We start from the raw sequence: 22,981 nt of genomic DNA on the forward strand, positions 1-22,981 counted from the left end.
CGAGAGCTCTAGAAAGCTTTATCGATGGCCTTCCGCCCGATTTATTGATTCGTGTAAAGCTAGAAAGATATTACAGTTTGGAAGACGCAATCGTGGAGCTATTCAACTAAGCAAAACCTTAGAAACCGAAAATCATCGTAAGAGAATTGCTTTTCCTACACGACCTGTTCTTACCTCTCGTGCAGACCTTACCTATAGTCCTCGCATTCTTCAGAACCCTTCGCGTATCCAACAGCTTCTCCTATTTCCGCCCCAGAGTACACGACACGCGTAATAACGTCGCCCCTTTTATTAAACCATTAGTTCCTGGACAACCTGGTTCAAATTTTCCCACTGAAAAAATGTCACTATTGCAAAACTCCTGGACATTTGATTACAGAATGCCGGAAATTAGATTATAGAAAATCACTTACCGGGGATATGAACCCTTCTAATCAATCTCCTGACAATCAGGGAAACGGTCAGAGCGCTCCGGTATAAAGAGGCCTTCGCCGGAACGCTGTTCAATAGGAACGCCCAAACCCCTTTCGAGTCGTGCAATTCGTAGATACAGAAAATCAAAACCTGGAGACACAAAGGTAAATAAACATCGGCTCATAGTAAGCACTTGCGCTCCTACTATTACTTTATCATCTCCTGATCTGAAGGACACATGCATCTTTATGATAGATTCCGGTTCTGATCTAAATTTAATTAAGAAACAATACGTCAATTCTAATATTTCTCCGGATAAGGGAAATATTCAATCATTACAAGGGATAGCATCCGAACCCATTAATACTTTAGGTGCAAATTATACATCAATACTAGGCAAACAAACGGAATTTTACATTGTTTCCAACGACATATTTTTCTCGCAACACGGTATTCTTGGTAATCCGTTTTAAAAAAATAGAAATGCAAATGTTAATTTTAAAACAAAACACTTACTACTTGAAAATACTTCGATTCCATTCATTGAAGTGGAATATATTAACATTATACCGGAGAGAGGATAAAGATGGCGGATGGAGAGGTTGGGCGAGTTTTTGGGTCTGAAGTAGTTTTGAGTTTTTGGAGGGATGGGAAAAGTGACAAGTGAAAAGTAAGGGCAGAGGCACAAGCAGAAGAACAGTGATGTAGAAGAAAGTGGAGTGGAGGAGAAGGTTAGGCAGGGAAGAGAAATAGAAGGATGGAAAACTGGAACGAGAGGACGGAGAAAGATAACGTGGAAGATTGGGGAGATGAAAGAGCGAGAAGGGAAAGTGGAGAAGAGTGAGCAAAAGAGAAAAGAGAAATTAGCGAAGTAGAGAAGAGTGACGGAAAAGGAAGGATAAAAAGGCAAGAAGAAGGTAATGAGGTAAAAGGATAATGAGTGGAAGCAGGGAACGTAGAGGAGCGGGGAGAGAATGGCGGTCACAGGTCGGTAAGGGAGAGCGGAAAGAAGGAGCGGTGAGGTAGAAAGAGAGGAGGCAAAGTAATAACGGTAAACGACAGATGGCGGCAGGAGATAGTAAAAGTGTAGCGATAAAGGATCCCGATATATCGATACCGAGGAAGACAGCAAACAGGGATATCGATTAAGATAAACGTGAGCGAATGAGCTGGACACGTGGTTGAGAGGTTAGAAGAAAGTTGGAGATAATAAGCAAGAGACAGTGGAATGTGAGGGTAGAGAGAAGTAATAGAGGACAAGGATTAGGAAATAGTGAGCGCGGGGGTACAGTGGAGGAAAGAGAGTGATGCGAAGAGAGAAGAGAGAGAGAAGAAATGAGAAGAAAGGAACAGGGAGAGATGGAAGAGCTGAGGGAGATTAGGAAGGAGATGAGAGAGATGAAGGAATGCATGTTGGAAGTGTTAATGGTGGTGAGGAAGATTTATGGAGAGATGGAGACGAGGAAAGAGAGCAGGGAAGGAAAAGTGGAGAAAAGAGAAAAGATAAGAGAGGAGGAAGAAGAGAGGAGTGGCGGAGTGGCAGGAGGAGGAGAGAAGAGGAGCGAAAGGAAAGGAGAGAGGGGTGAGAGAAAGTGACAAGTCGAGGGGAAAACCAGAAGAAGAAGATGAAAAGGAGAGAGTAGTGAAGCGGCAAGGGAAAGAAAGAGGAGAAGAGAAGGGACAAGAAAATGGGGAGAAAGAGGGTACGGAAGAGAGAAAGGAGAAAGGTCAGAAGAATGAGAGGAAGAAGAAGAGTGAAAAGAAGAGGGAAGAAATAGAGAGTTAGAAAGTGAATGAAAGGGAAGAGGAGACGGGGAGGAGGATCGGCCGGGAGTCAGAGGGGAAGAGGGAGATTGGGGAAAGAAAGGTGGAGGGCGAGAAGAGAGAAAGGATGAAAGAGGAAAAACGGGAGAGAGGAGGGGTTGTAGGACAAGAGGAAGAGAGAGGAGGAAAGAAGAGAGAGAGCTGAGGGAGAAAGAGATAAGGAGAAGATGGGAAGAGGAAATAGAGAGAGGAAAGAGCGGAGAGAACAGTGGAGAAGAAGAGAAGAGGACAGAGAAAGTGAGGCTTGGTGGAAAATAGTAGAAGAGGAGGAAGAGGAAGAGTGGGTGGGAGAGAAGGAGAAAGAAGAAATAGAGAGGAGGGAAAAGCAGGAGAGTATCTGGAAGAGGGTGGAAGGAAGAGCGGAAAGAGCAAGAAAGGAGAAAGAACGCAAGGATATAAAAAGGAGAGAGAGCGGAAAGAGAGGAAGAGGAGAAAAGAAGGAAGAGAGAGAGAAATGTGATATGAAGAAGAATAGAGGGAGCTGATTAGGAGGAAAGAAGATATATAGTGGAAGAGATTATTGAGAGGGAGTTAGACAGGAAGCTGAAGATGAAATGAATAGAAGAGAGAAGAAGGGAGGACATGGACGGTGCTAACGGAAATGGAGAGGAAAGAGGACGGGGAAGAGATACTAGAGAGAGAAGGAGAGTAGAAAAAACTGGGGAGTAGAAGTCGATGAGGACCTGACACTAGAGGAGAGGAGAATGAGATGGAAGATAGGGGAGGCAGCGAGAAGAGAGAGAGCGAAAGGCAAGAAAGTGATAACAACAAGCAGGGAACTGAGGGTGGATAGGAAGAGGTCGAGATGGTTAGAAGAGGAGAAGAGATGGGAAGCAGAAGATGGAAAGGAGAGATAAATGAGAGACAAAAGGAGAGATGAAGAAGAAGTGTGGAAGAAAAATAAGCAGGGAGAAGAGGAAGATGTCCGAGGAAGGGGGAGGAGAAAGGGTTAGAGAGAAAAGAGAAAAGAAGAAGGGAAGGTTGAATGAATAGGAAGTAAAAGGAGAGAAGGAGAGGAGGGTGATTAGGAAAGGGTTGGGAGGAGAGAAGGTGACGACAAGGCAAAAGGGATGAGAAGAGGGCCAAAGGGAAGAAGAGGAGAAAAGCCCAGCCTGGAGGAAGGAGAGAAGAGGGAAACTGAAAGAGAGAAGAGGAGATGATTAAGGGAGAGAAACACAGAGAAAGAAGAGGGAGAGGTGGAAAAGAAGCGAGAGTAAAGAGGAAAGGGGGAGCGAGAGTATCGGAAGAGAGGGAGGGGAGAAAGAGTAGAGAGGGCGGGGCGTGAGGGAGGGAGAGGGAATCAGTATGTAAGGGTCGCAAAATGACCAGGGTCGCGGGGGAGAAAAGTGAGGTTAAGAAAAAGAGAGGGTGTGAAAAGAGGTGTAGAACACTAGGCAGTTAGTAAGGGAGTGCTGGATTAAGGAATGGGAGAAAGAGAGAGGGTGAGAGAGAGAGAGAGAGAGATAGGTGAGAGGAGAGTGAGAGTGAGAGAGAGAGAGGGGCGTAGGGGTAGAGAGTGGGATGTTTTTTTTTAACAATGTGAGGTCACGCAAGGCCAGGATCGCGACGGGGGATTGGAAAATGTATTTTGTATATATGTGAGAGTGACAGTGCGAAGAGGGATGAGGTGTGTTTTAGATTTTGAGGAATGTGATGTTTGTAGAGAGTCTGTGGGGTATGTGTGTGAACCTCGGAGGACGAGGTGGCTAGGGGAAGCAACGGGGGTCTCCGGGGGAGGTGATGTATGAGCATGGTTAAGCTAGAGATGATGTAAAGAATTGTAACCCTAAGGGGATCGATTTGAATAAATCTATCTATCTATCTATATTAACATTAAACCAAGAACAGTCACTCCTTTCTTTATTAAAATCACGAATCCTATAAAAACAGGATACCTTCCATTAATAACTTCCATCAAAGGAATATACCTTGGAGACGCGATAGTTTCTAATTATTCATGGCAAAGCTTACTTGCCATTTTTTAATACTAATGATGAAGAGTATAACACAGAAATACCTTCATTCACTCTGCAGGAATTTGACACCATTGATACCCAAAAGAATCCATATTCCTCTTGTGGTGCCGACGGAACCCGAGGGTTATCCAAGGCCACAGTTCGTTGTGTCTCTGATCCTGATTCTTCTTACAAATCCTCTTCATCTTCTGAGGAAGACGAAGATGATTTTCCTACGTCTCATGGAGATATTTACAGTGTTGTTGATTCCCGAGGGCATCAGACGAGCACGAGCCATCCCTCAATTCAAAATTCGTCTCAGTTAGACGAGATTATTTTTTAAACACCGCCAGAGAGTGCGGAACTTACCCTAAAGCTCCTAAGGTTGGAACCTTTAAATAAAGAAGAAAGGAATAATCTTCAAACACTGGTTTATAATAATTTAGACAGATTCCATTTGCCTAATGATAAATTGGGAACCACTCATGTAACCCATCATTCTATTTATACCACGGATGACTTTCCGATCCACACCAAGCAATATCGCTTTCCTCCTATACATAAAGAAGAAATAGACAAGCAAGTTACTAAATTACTAAAAGATGATATGATAGAATATTCACTCTCACCTTATAATTCACCAGTATGGATCATCCCTAAGAAACCCGATTCCTCTGGAAATAAAAGATGGCGAATGGTCATCGATTATCGCGCCTTTAATGAAAAAACAATTGGAGATGCTTAAGGCATAATGATAATTACGTAATCTTTATAACTCTGAACGGTGAACCCCTTGATAACGGTGCAAGAGAGCTACAAGAATCTAATCTCCTACCTACAAAGATGTAACTTACGAAAGAGCAAAAATAAATACATTACACTCTAAGACCTTAATATTCTTACCATTAAAACTCAATCATCGTACGTTAATAGAGCCAGACAACATTAAAAATTATATTAAATCATTAATAGACGTTTTAAATGAATTACAATTAGAGTTTATCTCAATTAAAAAAACTAACTTTTTCGATAATATCACTTGGGCTTATGTAGAAAAACAATTAATTAAACATGTAAATGACATTAATATTCGCGTAACTATATGCAAGGATCTTATTCAGACACTAAATATAGAAGACAGATCAGCTTTTATTCGTGAATTCCACGATTCAGCAAAAGGTGAACATAAAGGAATAACTAAAACCTACAATCGATTGCGAACCTTCTATTACTGAAATGAAAAAAGATATTCAAATTTTTATTCGGAATTGCCGAACCTGTCAATTAAAAAAATTAACTAGAATAAAAACTAAACAGCCTATGGTAATCACCGACACTCCCGGATCGGCTTTCGATAAAATATCAATGGACATTGTAGGTCCATTACCCATATCTGATAACGGAAACGTTTACATTCTTACTATGCAAGATTTACTAACAAAATATTCAGTTGCAGTACCATTAAAAGAAGCCACATCATTAACAATCGCCGACGTCTTTACTAAGAATTTCATATGTGTTTACGGTGCCCCACAAGCCATTTTAACCGATCAAAGATCTAATTTCTTAACGGCCTTAATGAGAAACTTAGCGAAAAAGTTTAAAATCAAACAATATCATACTACCGCGTATCATCCTCAGTCTAACGGATCAATAGAAAGGTCTCATCACGTCCTAACAGAATATCTAAAAACACAAATTAACAAAGACTCAAATTTGGATGATCATCTTGTCCTAGCAATGTTTTCATACAATACGAGCATACATGAAAGCACTAAATTCTCCTCTTTTGAATTAATTTTTGGAAGAATAGCACGATTATCTTCATCTAACACTATAGTGGAAAAAAATATAGACCCTACATATACTGAATATTTAATCGATTGCGCGACACGCAAGAAAAAGCACGGTAAAATTTAATTCAATCCAAAAACAAAAGCAAGCACTACTACGATAAACGTATTCACGTACAAGAATTTAAACAAGGAGATCACATATTCTTATTGAAAGAACCAGCTAAAGGAAAATTTTCTGATCAATATATTGGACCCTTTGAAGTACTTGAAATATTGCCTAACAATAACGTCAAAATTTTATTTAAAAACTCATCAAGAGTTGTTCACGCAAATAAATTGAAGATAGCTGATATTGAACCAGGATAAAATGTTAAGAATGACTTTTTGGTTTCAGATGTGTTGGCCTCGCCAACGACCAACAATAGATCCTTTATACAAAACTTCACCCGCCTTCTCACGAGTACAACAACGATTACACATTACATGGTGCGTTAAAGCCACCGGATATATCCATACCAAACGCAGATACTTAATCTGCGCAACCTGTTACTCCTCCCTGCTGTCTGAATTCTATAGATGGTTTCATAAATTCTGTCATTGTCATTATCTTGTAATTACAAAAAGCTACAAACTAATAATATGTAAAATATGTAAAATACCTCTAGTTACGCTAAGAACATTGAGACAATGCTCTCTGTGTAACGATGCATACTTGTCATACTCGACTCGTTTAGAAGAACAAATTTATACAGAAGACAATACATTAATTCATATAAGTGGATATTTCGTAAAACCAATTAAATAGCTATCGACCTTTTTTGCACTATTCTTTTCTCTTTTTATAGAATGAGCTCAAGAAACCATACTACTGGGCTACAATTTAGCACAACAATACAACCTAGCTTCGACCCATGTCAAATACTTTCAACCGCGCGGTGCTATACATCTTTTGCGTAGAGACACATCGCGTTAGGATTTGCTTACTGTACTCAGTGTTATCACATTTACCAACCACGATATCAAGATCAATATGAGTGGATAGTGGCACACCACTTGATCTCCGGCGAACACTTCCGTGAAATAATCTGCGCGTGGTGTAACACAGATATCACCATAGTCAAACTCGTATATTGTAACGTCTCGCCAAAAATTTCAAATTAAATTTTTCAAAATATAAACGTACCGCTAGAAATATGAACACAAGGTATGAGATATATCTCATACGTATATATCTCAAATTCAGCTTAATAAAATATTTAATTAAGCAAAATATTATATAGCTATTAAATTAGATATTGCTTGCTTACATAGTGTTAACAAGATAATGCTGACCCTTATCAGTAAAGGAAATCATATAATTGCAACCATTAGACTTCTATATATATATTGATTTTCCAAATAAGAGTTGAAATTTTCTCTATTAAAATATATAGGAATATATGTTACTATAATATCAGAATCGCTAAAATCCAATAAATAAATTATGCGATCGTAACAATAATACCTTTAAAATCATTATATTAGAATGTCAATACCAAATCATACTAAAAATCGCTTTATCAATTATAAATCTTGCATTTTCTTAAATTATTATATTGAAAAAAAATCTAAAAAAAAAAAAAAATTATTTAGTAGAACATACCTCAAGGGGAATGCACACTTATAGTTAAAAAAGTTGGACAGAGTTAAAAAGGGTTGGACCTGCCCCCCCCCCGACAACTCGCCACCTTGCCGTGGTGGGAGCTCACCCCGAAGGAGACCCCGGTGTGGTTATCGGGTCTTTGGACCCACAACCCCCGAGCGGGTGGCTCCAACCCGGAGGGGTGCTAAGAGCGAGTCTTAATATGGATGGGAAAGCCGCGGAATAAAAATTCTGCAGTTTCGGATGCTGCGGGCCGGCGGGGGAGGGGATATTGTCCCTGTTCCCCCCTTGTCGTCATCACGCGAAGGGCCACCCAGGGGTTTGCCGACGAGGCCTGCGGGAGAACCAGCGATCGTCTGGAAGGTGTCCAAGTTCCTCCTTTGCATCCTTGATAGAACATATAAGTCCTACAAGGGGGTGCGGAATACAGAGACCTGGACAAAAGATGAGGACGATCGGGAGAGGCTGGTTGACGCGTTGAGGAGTGTTTTTGACACCATGTTCGGTGACGTCGGCCGGCTCCTCCGGGTGCAGTCTATTGAGATGGAGTATATTCGAGCCCTCGCGCGTGTAGAGGCCCGAGACGACTCCACTCAAACGGAGAAGGGGGACCACAGTCGCAACATGTGGCCCCCCACTCTGACGCCTCCACGCAAGTGGAGGTATCAGTAAGGAAGGTGGGGGTGCAGGTTGTACCTGCTTGCCCCAAAATCGCGGAAGTGGGTCTCCAGACCAACTTGGAGACCCCCAAGGCTGCGGAGGCTCTGCACCCCTGTGTGGATGCGGAATTCCTCCGCAGCCTTGTTAGGGACGAGGTGAAGACCGCCCTGACCGAAGGGCTTGACGGTCTTCACCTAGCACTTGGGGCAAGTCATCGCCCACCTTTCTCCGCCTCTAGAAAAGGGGTCGTCGTGCAGCCCTCTTGGGCTATGGTGACGGCGAAGGTGGGCGGAGGAAGGAGTGAAGGAGAGAAACCGATCACGGGGAAGTCCCCTCCCGTTAAAAGGGGAAAGGGGTCTCCGGGTCGGTCTTCTTCCCCTCTTGGAAAAGAGGAGAAAAAGAAAAGAGGGGGCGTCGGCCACTGAGGTTTCTCTCAGTGACGCATCAAAAGGAATCTCTCCCAACCATCTGGGGCAGAAAGGCGGAGGTGGGCCTGGTAGAATGCGAAAGCGACTCCAGGGCCCACCCTCCAACCGCCGAGAGGACCACCGTCTGGTTTTAGTGGGTATACCTCGTTAAATAGGGGGGAGTCCCACATACCCCCGGGGAGTTCCCGCTCCTCGGGGGATGCGTAACGCATTTCCAGACGTAAAAAAAAAAAAAAAAAAAAACGGTTGGACCTGTCCTCCCTCCACCTCTAATGAAGGGGCGACCGCGTCACCCATCTGCGGTGGTACTGGTAAAGGAAGTGGGGGGAAAAAGAGGGAAGAGCTGGTCCCGAAGGGATCCCCTTCCGTTAAAAGGGATAAGGGACCTTCGGACCAGCCTTCCTTTCCTGGTGAGGGGAGGAAGAAGGGAAGAGGGCGCGGCACCGGTGCCCCCTTGAGGTGCTTTATTTGCCTCAAGGGGGGCACATCGGTGCTGCCTGCAGATCCGAGGTGTTCCGGGGCGACCGGTGCTACTGGTGCGGCGTGCCCGAACACCTCGGATGGGGGTGTCGGGGAACACCCAGATGCGCATTATGCGCAGATCTGGGTGTTCTCTATAACCACGCCCTCGGCGGGGGCGTCGAGTGCTCTACTCCTGTATTGGAGGAGAGGGGGAGGAGGAAGAGGAGAGGAGGTCCCCCACCGGGTGCGGAGAAGGAGTCTCCCCCGGTGAGGGTGGCCCCGGATGCGGTGAAGGCCCCTGGTGCGGAAAGTGGGGGGATGTTGCTTTAATACCCCCCCTCCCCAGGGATGGTTGAGGACGCCTCCATTATGGAGGTGGATGAGGTGTGTCCCTGCCCAGAGGAAAAACCCCCTCACAGTTGAGGGGGTTGTGGGGGAGTAGGAAGGGGTAAGACGTAGTCCTTCCGCCCTCTCCCCCACGGGGCAGTGAACTCGGGGGGTCCTTGGACCCCCCTCGCCCCAACCCAGACCTGAACATCCGGTCATTAAAGGGGGGAAGTGAGAGTTATATCTCACTTCCCCCCAGGGGTCAAGGAGGAATGGGTGCGGGAACACTCACTCCCCATTGCACCTTGGCCCCAGGGAAGGCGGCGTGGTGGTCCCGCAACGCTGTCGTTGATGCGTCACTGAAGTTTTTCTCAGTGACGCACCAAAAGGCAGGAATCTCCCTCGACCATCTGGGGGAGAAAGGCGGGGGTGGGTCCTGGTTGAATGCTAACGCGATCCCAGGGCCCACCCGCCAACCGCCGAGAGGACCACCGTCTGGTTTTAGTGGGTATACCCTGTTAAATAGGGGTTGTACACAGACAGACGTAACAACGTAAAAACGTACAAAAACAAACGTAAAAAAAAAAAAAAAAAAAAGAAAAAGGGTTGGACCTGCCTTAATCTCTTTTTCTCATATTAATTCCATAATAAAATGTAAATCTACATGGAAGACTCTTTTCTCAGTGTAGCCAATAAAGAATTAACAATTTGGAAGCATAATATGACAAGCATTACTGTACACACACACATATATATATATATAGGAAAAGAACCGGACTCCTATGCTAAAGTAAAAATATAAGGAGCCAAGAGAAAGTCATAAATTCATAAATGTATGATAGTAACAAATTGTGATAATTGAATTATAATAATAACCTCTTCCATATAAATGCTGTAATAAAAGTAAAATGTCAATAAGAAATATGTGATACAACAAGATAGGAAATTAAAAGAAATCCAAATATAAAATGTAATTAATAAGTGAAAAGAAAATAATTAATGATGAAATATAATACTTACAAGAATGAATATTAACTTTTATTATAGTTAATTAATAAGCCTCTCTTGCTGTAAAATGAATTATAATATAAGAGTACGAAATTATTTTATAAGACAAAGAGTCTCTCATTCACGTATCAAAAAATCAATAATTGGATGACTGCGAGAAAGACTCGATGAAACCAAATATTATTCTTATCTATCAACGCAGAGATTCAACGAAGCTAAATATTATAACAACTCGCTTTTGAAATTTACTGCTAGATACTAACTTATAAACTTTGAAATTTTCATCGAACCTATTAAGATTATAAAGAACTTGCCGCTTCTGACGTCTTCGAAGGCGGAGAATTCCCTCACCAGGATCCAAAAATCCATCTCCATCCGGACGAAGTAGCTAGCCCGGGAAATCTTGGGTCCATCGAATGCCTGGAGGGAGCCGACCCTGCAGTGGGGACGGACCGATAGAAGTCAGTCGATCTTGCGGACGAAGTCAGTCGAAATTCAGCAGTTGTTAAACCATCGCAATAAGAAAGTCGTCTCCGAGTCTTTATTCACTGCGTCCTAAAATCAATTTTAACTTAGTTCGTCAGCTACTTTGTGTCGTCAAGATAGATCTTTAATAATACTTTATTTTCTCGTCTTCGCGACTCGTCTTATATTATAATTTAGAGCTGCGACTCACTCTACTTTATAATTTAGAATTACTACTTTATTAATTAATTTCCAATTTTTGGTACAGTGCGGTTGTACCTTTTACTTTTAAATTGTAATCAATCATTACTATACTCGCAATCTCTGTAAAATTTTCAAGCTTTTAAAATAGATAGTTGCTTATTTAACGATATTCACAAGTTTATTACTTCAAAATACTGATCCTACACCCTCAACCAGTATTTACTATAAGTAATTTAATATTGATTAAATATTTAACGTACGTCTGAATCTTGAGCGTTAGCGAGACCCGTGCCTGGGAGAGTGACGTGCCTCTCGTGTTAGTTCGAGCAGAGCTGAGACTTAGTCGATGAGCTGTTTGAATGTCGCTTGATCCAGATTGTCAGCCTATAATGAATAATAATTTCTCAAATTAAAATAAAATGTTGATTATAATTTATAGTAAATGCCTGGTTCCCGTCGCGCCGGCAAGCGACATAGACAATTACGTGCCGCTTTACGATGACAGAGACAGATTTGGACTAGTGATAACGGCCTCGGCCAAGTAGAAAAAGACATAAAAGACAATCCAGTTAGCGTACCAGACAATCAAAGAATTGTCGTAGAACTCTTCGACCAACTTCATACATCTGACTCGGTCGAAGTTCCCATCTCGCGAAGAACTTTCGAATTTATTGGTTGGCCCGTTGGTTGAAATCGAGCTGTGTCCTGCCACAACCCCTGCTAGTGACATCCCTGAGGGAGATCCACGACGACCAGTGTACGAAGAAAGCCCAGGAAAATCAGCAAAGCCAGAAGCATTAATAAAGGTAAGTCATAATTTCAAACACACACGCACACACTACATTTTATACATCCTTATTATTTATTTATCATATTCAATATTGAATATCACTCAAATAATATAACCAACTGCTTTCACTATATTAAAGTATTATCAATATCATTTTATAATATTATTTTCGAATAACACGTAAAATTTTGTTAAAAATATATAAAGAAAATATAATAAATAAAACATAATAATAGTAATACTTTTACAACAAATACATTTATATTACTGCTCATATAATAAACTGTTCCACCCTTAGTTCCTAAATATATATATATATATATATATATATATATATAACCCATAAAACAAAATAAATATATATATATATTTTATAAAATTTTTTATTAACGATAATAATTTCATATAAGACCTTTAAGATAAATAAAATATTATTCAAATTTTTAAGACAAACGTATAAGTACGTATATGAAACAATAAATTTTATTCTTATCAATAAAATTAATATTAAATTATTAATTATTGATTTTTCTAATTATAATAAGGAAATAAACTAATAAAATATAATAAAAAGGAAGATTCATGATACTTATCTTAATAAATAATGATATAATAAATTAAGGAGCATCCTTCTTATACCATCCATTTCCCTCTTCCCTCTTCCATCGGAGACGGTGACTTTGAAATAAATAAATATCGCCGGCCTCCAATGAACCATATTCCAGTGTGAATTCATTTATTTTGTATGACACCTTCCTACTTAATATAAAATCTGCAAAGACATATATTTTATTTAGTACATATATACTTAATCATTAAATAATAATAATATTAATAATAATAATTGCTTTATTATAAAATAAGAAATCAATTCAAAGTATTCATGTACCATAAAATCTCCCATACAAATGAAATAATTGATTCTCTTATATTTGTTACTATATAGATATAATTTGTCCAAAACTCATAAATTAATTTGCATCAATTTCATTAACAATTCATATTAAATCAATTTTGTCTTCCCCCAGAACAATAAATAACATAATGATCACAAATATTCATTATACTTTTATATTCATACTCGATCTAGTAATATTCTTTCTTTTTCCCCCTAGACTCAATTGCGAACATACCTATACGTACATAAATTTTATATATTTATTATAAAATTTATCATTTTCTTATTAGTTGTAAATCTTACTAAATAAAATATTAATTTTATCAATAAAAAAAATCATAATAAATTCCTGCTAACAACAATTAATATAGTTAACCTGTTCTCATGTAATTCATTAGTACAGGCAACAATAATTGCTTAAACAACAAAATTTATATTCCATATGAAACTATTAATCACATACCTTACCTCCTTATCCGAAGATCCATAAATAACCGCCGATTTCTTTGTTAAAATAATAAATATTTCTGACACGTCTTAGGCCATATGTTCCTCCATAAGCCATAAACTATATAACTTCCTAGAGTTACCATTCTTATACCATTTTGCATTAAGGGACCAAATTTGGTCCACCAATTGATTACGACCTGAGGAACTAGGACATAAAAATTAAAACTCTATATACCCATTAACACATATATATTAACTTTTTGAAAACGACCTTTTAGATTTAAATTTATAAAAAAAAAAAAAAATATTTTTTCAAACAACAATTTATCTTTTTCATATAAAATTTAGTCAAGTCATTATAATTAGACTCCCGTACAATTACAAATATTATTTTCCAACATAAGTTAATTAACAAATTACTTGTAAAATTGAACAACATAAGATCTATTGGGGATACGATATTAGAAATTTCTCTCATTTATCCTATTCTGTAAATTAATAATTTCCAACAAAATTCTTCCTTATGATCAATTAACAATAGTATTTAATAAAACAATAAAAAACATAAAAATTCATAGCAAAATAAATAAATAATTAACAAAATTTCTAATTTGCCCAAAACTTCGAGGATATGCTTTTTAGCCTATTTTACACATTTTAGCCACCATTTTTTAATTTTTTATTTTTTGACTTAAGGATTCCAAATACCCTTAAATACCCTTACTACTATTAAACTAAGATTTATACAAAATTTCAACTAAATTGAGACAACTTTAGAATTTTACTATTCAATAGATTACAGTTTTTGCACCTGCAAAATATAATTTGAAACGTCTATTTTATGCAATATTTCCTGATGACCTTATAGGCAAAATTTCGTAAACTTACCCCTAATATGTTCCGAAATACTTCCATTTATTATGTTTATAAGACGTCAGCCATCTTATTTTTACTGGTCCATCCTAGGAAGGCCGGACCAATTCCATTGTAATAGACTCGAACTGACGATAATCTGTCCCCAATCTCGATTCTCCAAATCACTCCCTATAATATAGTTAATTAAATAAATTAATAATAAGAATTTTATTATATAATAGTTAATTAAATAAATTAATAATAAGAATTTTCAAATTTCTTATTAACAAGTTAAGATAATACCTAATACCCACTACTGAATAATAGAGACGATATCTTACTTTAAAGCCACTATATACACATCTCTTATATACCGGGTGTCAAAAAATCATTACTCGTTAAATTTTAAAATTCAAATATCTATAATATTCTCAACCCCTGCATGCAAAAGACATATAAATCTTATTCCTATCTCTTTTAATTAGCTCCAAATAAATTAAAAATAAATGAGACCTCAAACAACTGACACTGAAATTCAACAAGACACCTTTGTGGACCCTGAAGTTATATTAGAGACCCTAATCCAATTTATAGAAGAAAATAAAGAAAATATTATTTACAATTTAGACAACATTATTAAAGAGTTTTTAATTCAAGCTTCAATTATCATAATTCCAGATCAGTAAAAAAAATCCCCTGATTTATTAGTTCGTAGAACTCATTAATTCTGCTCTCGGCGGTGCCTTGGGTATAGCCGATTTAGACAAATTACCCAAAAACCTAAATAGAACGCAACTCTGTTATTGACACTTAGATAGATGATAACAATGGGTCACTGCACGTGACAGAGCAGATTATGTGCACAAAACAGGATACACTCAATGCTTACGGATGTTTCAAGACGGAACTCTAACCCTGGGAGCAGGAATTCTCCTCACAGGCTTAAAAGTCAACCAAACTTCGTATCACAGTCTTACCATGGCCGGCCGGATACAAAACGACGGAGCCTGCAAAGGAACTCAATACTCTGATCTCTATGGAACCTGGGACGACGTTGTAGTCCAAGCCGTCGTCCAGATTACTCTCAAATCTTCGTATGTACCTGTAAAATTAAACTCAGGAAAAATACGACTAAGATCTGGAAAAATCTGCACACTCGCTGACACCTTCTGTCTCGACTCCGACGACGGATACACGTACTGGAAACCCATGCCTACGTCATCCTGCAACTTCAATCAATATGACGTCCTTTACAAGGGTCCAGCAACCAAAATGATAACCAATATTAATGAATCAATGTCTGCAGTTATCTATAGTTTAACGACTGGAAATATTACTTTCGCTCTTACGAAAACCAAGGAACAACCACTGTGTGGATACACTCTTCTTCGTACGGAGCATCCGTAACTTTTTATTCTAGAAACTAAAAAGAGAGATACATTCACTAGTCGAGGTACTATCCCAATCTACAATCTGGATGTTTTCACATTTATGAACTTCAAGTTCATATACGTGGAAAAACACATACGACACCAGATGACGTCTTTATATTACAACGTCATGCAGCAAAAATGTGAACTAGAAAGACAAGTTATAACAAACGCTTTGTCTTTTGCTATTCTTCAACCCGATGAATTCGCTTATCGACTCATGAAAGGACCTGGATACATGGCTGTCACTACCGGAGAAGCCGTTCAAATAATCAAATGTATTCCAGTCGACGTTACAGTGAGGAAGACTGAAGAATGTTACACAGAACTACCCGTCACAGTACGCAATAGTTCATACTTTCTCACCCCGAAATCAAGAATCATTACTAAAATTGGTAATGAAAAAGAATGTAGTTACGAACTACCCACTCTTTATCGAATTGAAAACACATGGGTTCAATTCACTCCGAAACCTCAGGTACGACAGTTACCTCCACAGCAATTACGACCAATAGCATCCTTGTCATGGGAATACTTGACGCCTGGACCATTGGCTATCAGCGGAATCTATTCCGAAGTAAATATAGAAAAACTAAGGGGTCATATCATGTTCCCTGCGGAAAAACCAGCCTTGTTGAATGCAGTCGCTAGAGGATTGACCGGACATTCCATAAATCCTGACAATCTCTCCATGTATAATTTACTGGATGAAGAATCACTCAACAAAATAGTCGAAAGTACCGTCTCCCGTGTGTGGAAAGGATACCTAAATTTTGGCTCTGCAACCGCTGGAATTGTTGGAATATTAATGATAATCCGATTAATAAAACTCATCATCGATATCACGATCCACGGTGTCACGTCCAGCGCCTCCGCTTGACACCAGTCGCCGTCCGTTGACTCCATACGTCACCTGTTAGGTAGACATAGTAAGCGTTAAGCACCTATAAAATTCTTTTATTTTCTTTTTTCTTTTTATATATATATATATATATATATATATATATAGTTGTTATCAAAAATAGATTAAGCCGATAAATACCTTTTATTATGTTTCCGGCTAGAACATCCTTCTTTTTTCTCTCTTTCTCTTCTTTTTCTTCTCTTTTCTTGTTTTATCCCCATCACTGGTTCTCCCCTATCACCTACCTAAAAATGAAGGAAAATAATTAATTAGTTGTCCAATGAAAATTCTTACCTATTTACCGGCCACCCGGTATATCACCTTCTGGTCCGCCTCCTCAACACCTGAAAAAGGGAAGAGAAACGACCAAGTCGGTCGAACATCTTAATTTTATTATAATTACCCATTTAATTCTGTCACTCTAGTCGCAGTACCTGAAAAATAAAAAGGAAACATAATATTAAGTACGCGTCGATAGAATAACGTAAATTAAGTAATAGCCATAATATAAACCAATGTTCACTCCACCTCGTCGTCATCACTCTTACTAAACACAAACATACACGTACACATCACCATAGACACACGCGTCGAGAATTAACCACCACCCGGTATAACAAAAATATAAAGTAAATCTATATAACAAGTAAAAATCACGCAAGGAAAGAGATCGTAACTGCGAATAAGCGGAAATACAACTCCCGATACATGTTCACCTTAATAAATTGACACCCGGTATATAAACTAACATTGTCATATTATCCAAACATCAGTATAAAATAGTGTTTAACAACCGACCGATTCATTTGGTTAAATTCCATAAGCTTCATATAATAAACTCCGATCGGTACTTTCGAGACACCCTGTATATGAACTTTCATTAATTATTAAAACTGAGCAAGCCAAGTAACTCGTATGTGCAATTGCAACTTCCTATGCACAATCTAAATCACTTTTCTCAATATATCAAAAGCTGTCGCAACATCGAAAAACACCCAATTTTTAATGGTTTAAACATCACATATAAAACCCGCCCAGTGACCTTAATTAAATATTTCCTGGCGCCTCGACTCATAAAGAACCAAAAAAAGTAGCAACTTATAGGGCTACAGTCCCGCAATAAAAAGTTAAGCGCACATTGTTATAGACCCATTTTACTCCAGAAACACCTCATACTTTCAATTTTAATAATTCATTTATTTTAATCCGCACCTCCAATATATAATTATGCCTTCACTATTAAATGCAGTTTTATATCCCAAAGCCGAATTAATACCACAATAACGTACATATCTAATGATTCTATCACCCAAATATAATAACTTGTCAATTTTACTCATACTCCACCACAGCGCAGTGATTTCAGTAAATTCAAATTTTAACAACAATAAAAGATTCGATCAAACCCATCATCTGCATAATAATTCCTTACCATGAATCCAATTTGGTTTGCCAATAAAAATCCGGTCAGCTATCATTTATAATTATTTCATATATCAACCATGGAGATAACTTGGTGCATGCACATATACATATATATATATATATATATGCGACTCGCTGCAGAAATCATGATCCACAGATGTTTTAAAGGCAAATTATAATGACCTGACAAGAACTCCTCGAGGCTCAGACAATATTTAAGTGATCAAGTAAAACCAATAATAATTAAAATGAACTACACAAGATAAATATATATATATATACATATTATAGTGAAAACAATATAAATATCCTATAAAGAGTTTAAAACGAATAAAGCTCTGGAAGATAACTAAAGTTAAATAGTCACACTCAAATATATACAATTACTTAATTAACTCTTACTTATACAAGGTGTCTGAAATAACTTGAACGTGATAATATTCCCAAAACTTCTTTATCATTTTATTGAGGATGAATGATAATTACAATATACATATGTATAATAAACAAAATGGCCATAACTATATATACGGTGATACGATAATACACACATCATACACTACATAAACCAAGTATAAACGCATAACGAACACCCAGAAATAATTACATAGATACACGCTCCTTAACAAACACACCATAAAATTATATAACAATAGTTACCTAATATACCCGGTGATACAAAAGTACGCGCGTTATAAACTTATCGTCTACACAATGTTTAATCAGTACCTGACTATTATAGACATATTATCCACCCAGTAACACGCAAATACACACACTCTATAAATAATTTATATACATAGTGACGCATTAGTACGCACAAACGAAGCACTCTCAATAAACCTATTATAAACTTATTACAGTCATATTCATATATTAACATACACATAATCAATGTATCATATACATGGTAACGCAATAGTCTCGGATCTTATAGCTAATTCATACATATTCCATGCGTATCATTTAAATTACACACTCAACCTCTCACAATATAAACTTGTCTTAAATTTATGCATTTATACACACTTACACACTCCTCATCCATTCATTGTAAATATATCATGGCATATTACATGTGCATTTATACCATTATTACTTATATATATATATATATATATATATATATATAAATATATAAACCTTTTACTACTAGTTATAATGATATACATACATACATATAGTTATATAATAGCGAGTTTAACGTCTGTAGACTAATTTACACCTTGTAATCCACGAATAACATTATGCGACATCATAGATAATTGTTAATTAATAAGTTAATTAGCGAAATGCTCTCGTATCTCTACGATTATTTAAGTACAACGCTATAATACAATGCGGCGATAAGTAATTAATCAGATAAGTTATCGTAACGCTAGTAATAATTGCGGTATATCTAGAAATAACGATATAGATATTATATTATAATGCTAGTCCCGAAGCTTCTAGAACATTCAGGAACCGCCGGATCACGTGAAAATTTCAGACAAACACCGTGACCGCTTACTATTGCCCGGCGCGTGATACCCGTGACAAACAAGCATGACCGGGATCGGACCACGTTGCGCGCGCTATAATTCAGAAGGTGGGAGCCCTCAGCGACCACGGGTATATAAACGGGAGCACCGTGTGCTCAACATACAGAGTATTCAGTTCTCGCCCAGACAGTTCAGATCATTAGACAGTTCGGATCATATTGAGTATTCGGCTTTCGCCCGACAGTAAAATCTGTTTGTACGGTTCGTTTCGACCATTCAGTTTTCGCATAATCAGTATTCGATCAGCAGTCAATACTCGATTCATACAGTACCCAGTAAATTCACTGTACGTACAGACGGTCATTCATACGACTTAATAATCTTTTATCCTTATAACATTCGATCATACATACGCTCTCGCAAATTTTCGCACGGTGTAATTAATATTATATCTTCGAATCAGTGTTTTCTAGCTCATTACTCGGTATTATTCACACGAAATCATTAACTCAGAGAGACTTCGAGACTAGCATATCGCGAACACTATTAATTAGCCTTCAGTTTCTTACGTTTACCGTCGCATAAATTTATTCTTGATCAATTGTATCCACTGTCACTATTATACTTCCTTTCTCTTTTTCGATATCCACGGCGCTCACAATACATATCGATTTCTATCTATCACTCTTAAAGACATTTTATCTTAATTTTCACTCGCAGTAAATTATTCCTATCAACTATATAAGTGTTATATCTTTTCCTCTCCAAGCAATTATTAATGCCGCCTATCTATAATATCGTTTACGCGTCCGGAACCAGTCTGCGCGCGAAATCATAGTCAAAGGAAGGTTCTATTAACTAATGTTGTAATACTAATATTGTAGATCCACATTTTCGTGTACACCCGCGTGACAGTGTGTTCCCCAGTGGTTCCTGTAACACATAACAATTTAGTGAAGTGAGTACGTAGTCGTAATTATTAAGATATATTCGTGTAATCATTAATCATATTGTCTACGTGTAATTACTCGAAATATACATACTTGTGTCAGTTCGCGGCCCCTGTCCATTCCGGGCGTCGGTCATCTTTTCGGTGTCAATTCTTCTCTCCGTTAACCTCTCGAGTCCATACCTGTAAATATAAAGACAAGCTTTCTATTCTAATTTTAATATTGAAATTATCGGGCAAATTAGTGCTACTTATCTGACGAGGTCATCCTTCCTTCAAGCCTACGTCGGGCTCTCTCTTTCATCCTGCGGCGACGCGCGCCTCCTCCAGGGCGTTCTTGTATTCCTTATAGCTTCTCCTTTTATTTTTTTTCTTTCTTTCTTTCTTTTTTTTCCTTTTCTTTTTCCTTATCCGCTCACCAGTGGCAAAGTCCGCGACGTCCGCCTTGACATACCCAGAGCCTCAGATATCTGTAACTTATAATCGAAGAGATTAATATTTTATTCGGACGTCTTCATAGGGAGTGTCATTAGACAGAGAGCGATAACCATTCTTACCTACACCGTAGGGCGCCTCCTCCAGGGCGACCTACATCCTTCCTACGTAGTGTGCCTCTTTCAGAGCGATTCTACGTTCCTTCTAGCAGTGCGCCTCTTCCAGGGCGGCTCTGCCTTCATCCTTCGTAGTGCGCCTCCTTCAGAGCCGGACTACCCCTATCTACGTCGCACGCCTCTCTCAGGGCGAACGACTCTCTTCTCCGAGGAGCGCCTCTTCAGGGCATTCCGCCTCCTAGCGTGCAGCGCGCCTCTGTCAGGGCGATCTGCCTCCTCTCAGTCCACGAACCGCGCCTCTCTCAGGGCGTCTCTCACAATTCCTCCGATCGCTCTTCTTGATCTAAAATATAGAATAAATATTAAATTAAAATAAACTCATTAAGGCTCACCCTGTCCCCGCAACCCGTCAGATAAGATAAAGTCAACTCGTTTAGCAATTTACTTTAACGCATATGTTTTTTTTTTCTCTTTTCTTTTTCTTTTTCCCTTTTCATCACTCGCGTTACTATTGCTAACCCCAGTCTATACCTCTCCGCGTATTCAATTATGGCGTTGATTATGATTTCGCTTACCTTCTTAGCTGCGTCATGGGTCGGTCACGTCGAGCAGGGCGTGCTCACCAATTGAAGCGCCTCATCCGGTCACTATACCAAGGCGGCTCCTACCTGACGGTCTGAACAGTTGCGTCGCCACCAGGTAGTTAGAGCCCAGCATCCGTCGGGTATTTCACTTACCCTCCACCGGGAACCCATACATCGGAGTCATCAACCCCTGACCACCTACACGACGCCGTCATTCCACCGGCATCCAGTAGCGGGGTCGTCGCTTCCTCACATAGGCCCTTACCACCCATCGAATACCGTCCGTGGCCCGTGCCCCCGCCGTTGATAGACTTCGGGATTACGCAACCGAGGATCATTTCCTCCCAGGCTTTCTTCGGGCGAGTATGCATCTTGTCGTCCGCTGAAGCACCTATCAATTCGCCTCCCGATAACCGTCCGTGAATTAGTTGTCTAATCGTCTTGAAAAATATAATATAACTGTACATATATGTTTAATATAAAATAATGATAAATACATAAAAATTAGTAAACAATCTGTACTCATTGTCTACTCACTTCACATCCTCCCTATTATCCATTACGTCCCGACCTCTAGTTTCCGGTGCACCGCTACGCTGATCGTGACAGGTTTACCGCTCGGCCACCGCGATCCGCGTACACCAACCACCGTAACCGCACTTCACTCACGAACGCTCAGGACGTAACAACGGGTACGCTCTTCATACAGTCTATGGACGCAGTGTACATCTGATCGGAGCCCTAAGGAGCTCACTCACACACCTACTGCTACACCTCGCTCGTGGGCCAGTCGACAGACATAAAAACCATGAAGACGGCAACGATACACCAACACCCTCATCCGCGCCACATAATTCAATAGAGGACCCTGTAACCCAACAGCCACCTGCAGTTGCCCGAAACAGTGATCCTGACACATCAACAACCGTAAATATAACTGACTTCGATTCTCAATTTTATATAAATCTAAGGAATCAATTGCAAGGCATAGAACAAATTCCTACGAAAACATCGGAATTCGTTCTCAAATAGGGAGGGAGGTGTGACGTCCCGTCATTTTTTCGAATCCAAAAATTTAATTTCTTATATAACTTAATAATCACAGCCTAAAATTGCATAAGAATAATTATCTCTTTATTATTATTATTTGCTTTATTACTTATATAATCACGCTCTTATTAATTTTACTTAAATATTTAATATTACATTATCAATTATATTATAAAATATTAAAGAATAACAGTAGAAGTAGATTATCATATAGAATATAATGGACTATACTTGCAAACGATAACTTATGAGGCAAGAATCCGATAAAAAGCAATGCGAAATAATAACAATTCTTTTCCTTATTAAAACAAATATTCTTGAACTTTAATTTAATTAAAACTTGCCTAAGAAGCCAAATAGAAGCATCAGAATAGATCCACCCTTTATTAAAGTCAACAGTAATAATGATGCATATATAAAATTTATTTA

At 38.7% G+C, this 22,981-nt stretch overlaps 1 protein-coding gene across 1 annotated transcript; it reads left to right on the top strand.

The window, feature by feature from the left end:
• The first annotated feature begins 7,182 nt into the window (after positions 1-7,182).
• On the top strand, positions 7,183-22,534 carry LOC140670835 (uncharacterized). The gene is given in 5 exon segments (XM_072901624.1): positions 7,183-7,193; positions 8,206-8,575; positions 11,691-11,859; positions 15,050-16,462; positions 22,182-22,534. Coding segments are annotated over 5 exon segments (2,316 nt in total).
• The last annotated feature ends 447 nt before the right edge of the window (positions 22,535-22,981 follow it).

The sequence above is a fragment of the Anoplolepis gracilipes genome, chromosome 11, assembly GCF_047496725.1.
Source record: "Anoplolepis gracilipes chromosome 11, ASM4749672v1, whole genome shotgun sequence".
NCBI classification, from domain to species: domain Eukaryota; kingdom Metazoa; phylum Arthropoda; class Insecta; order Hymenoptera; family Formicidae; genus Anoplolepis; species Anoplolepis gracilipes.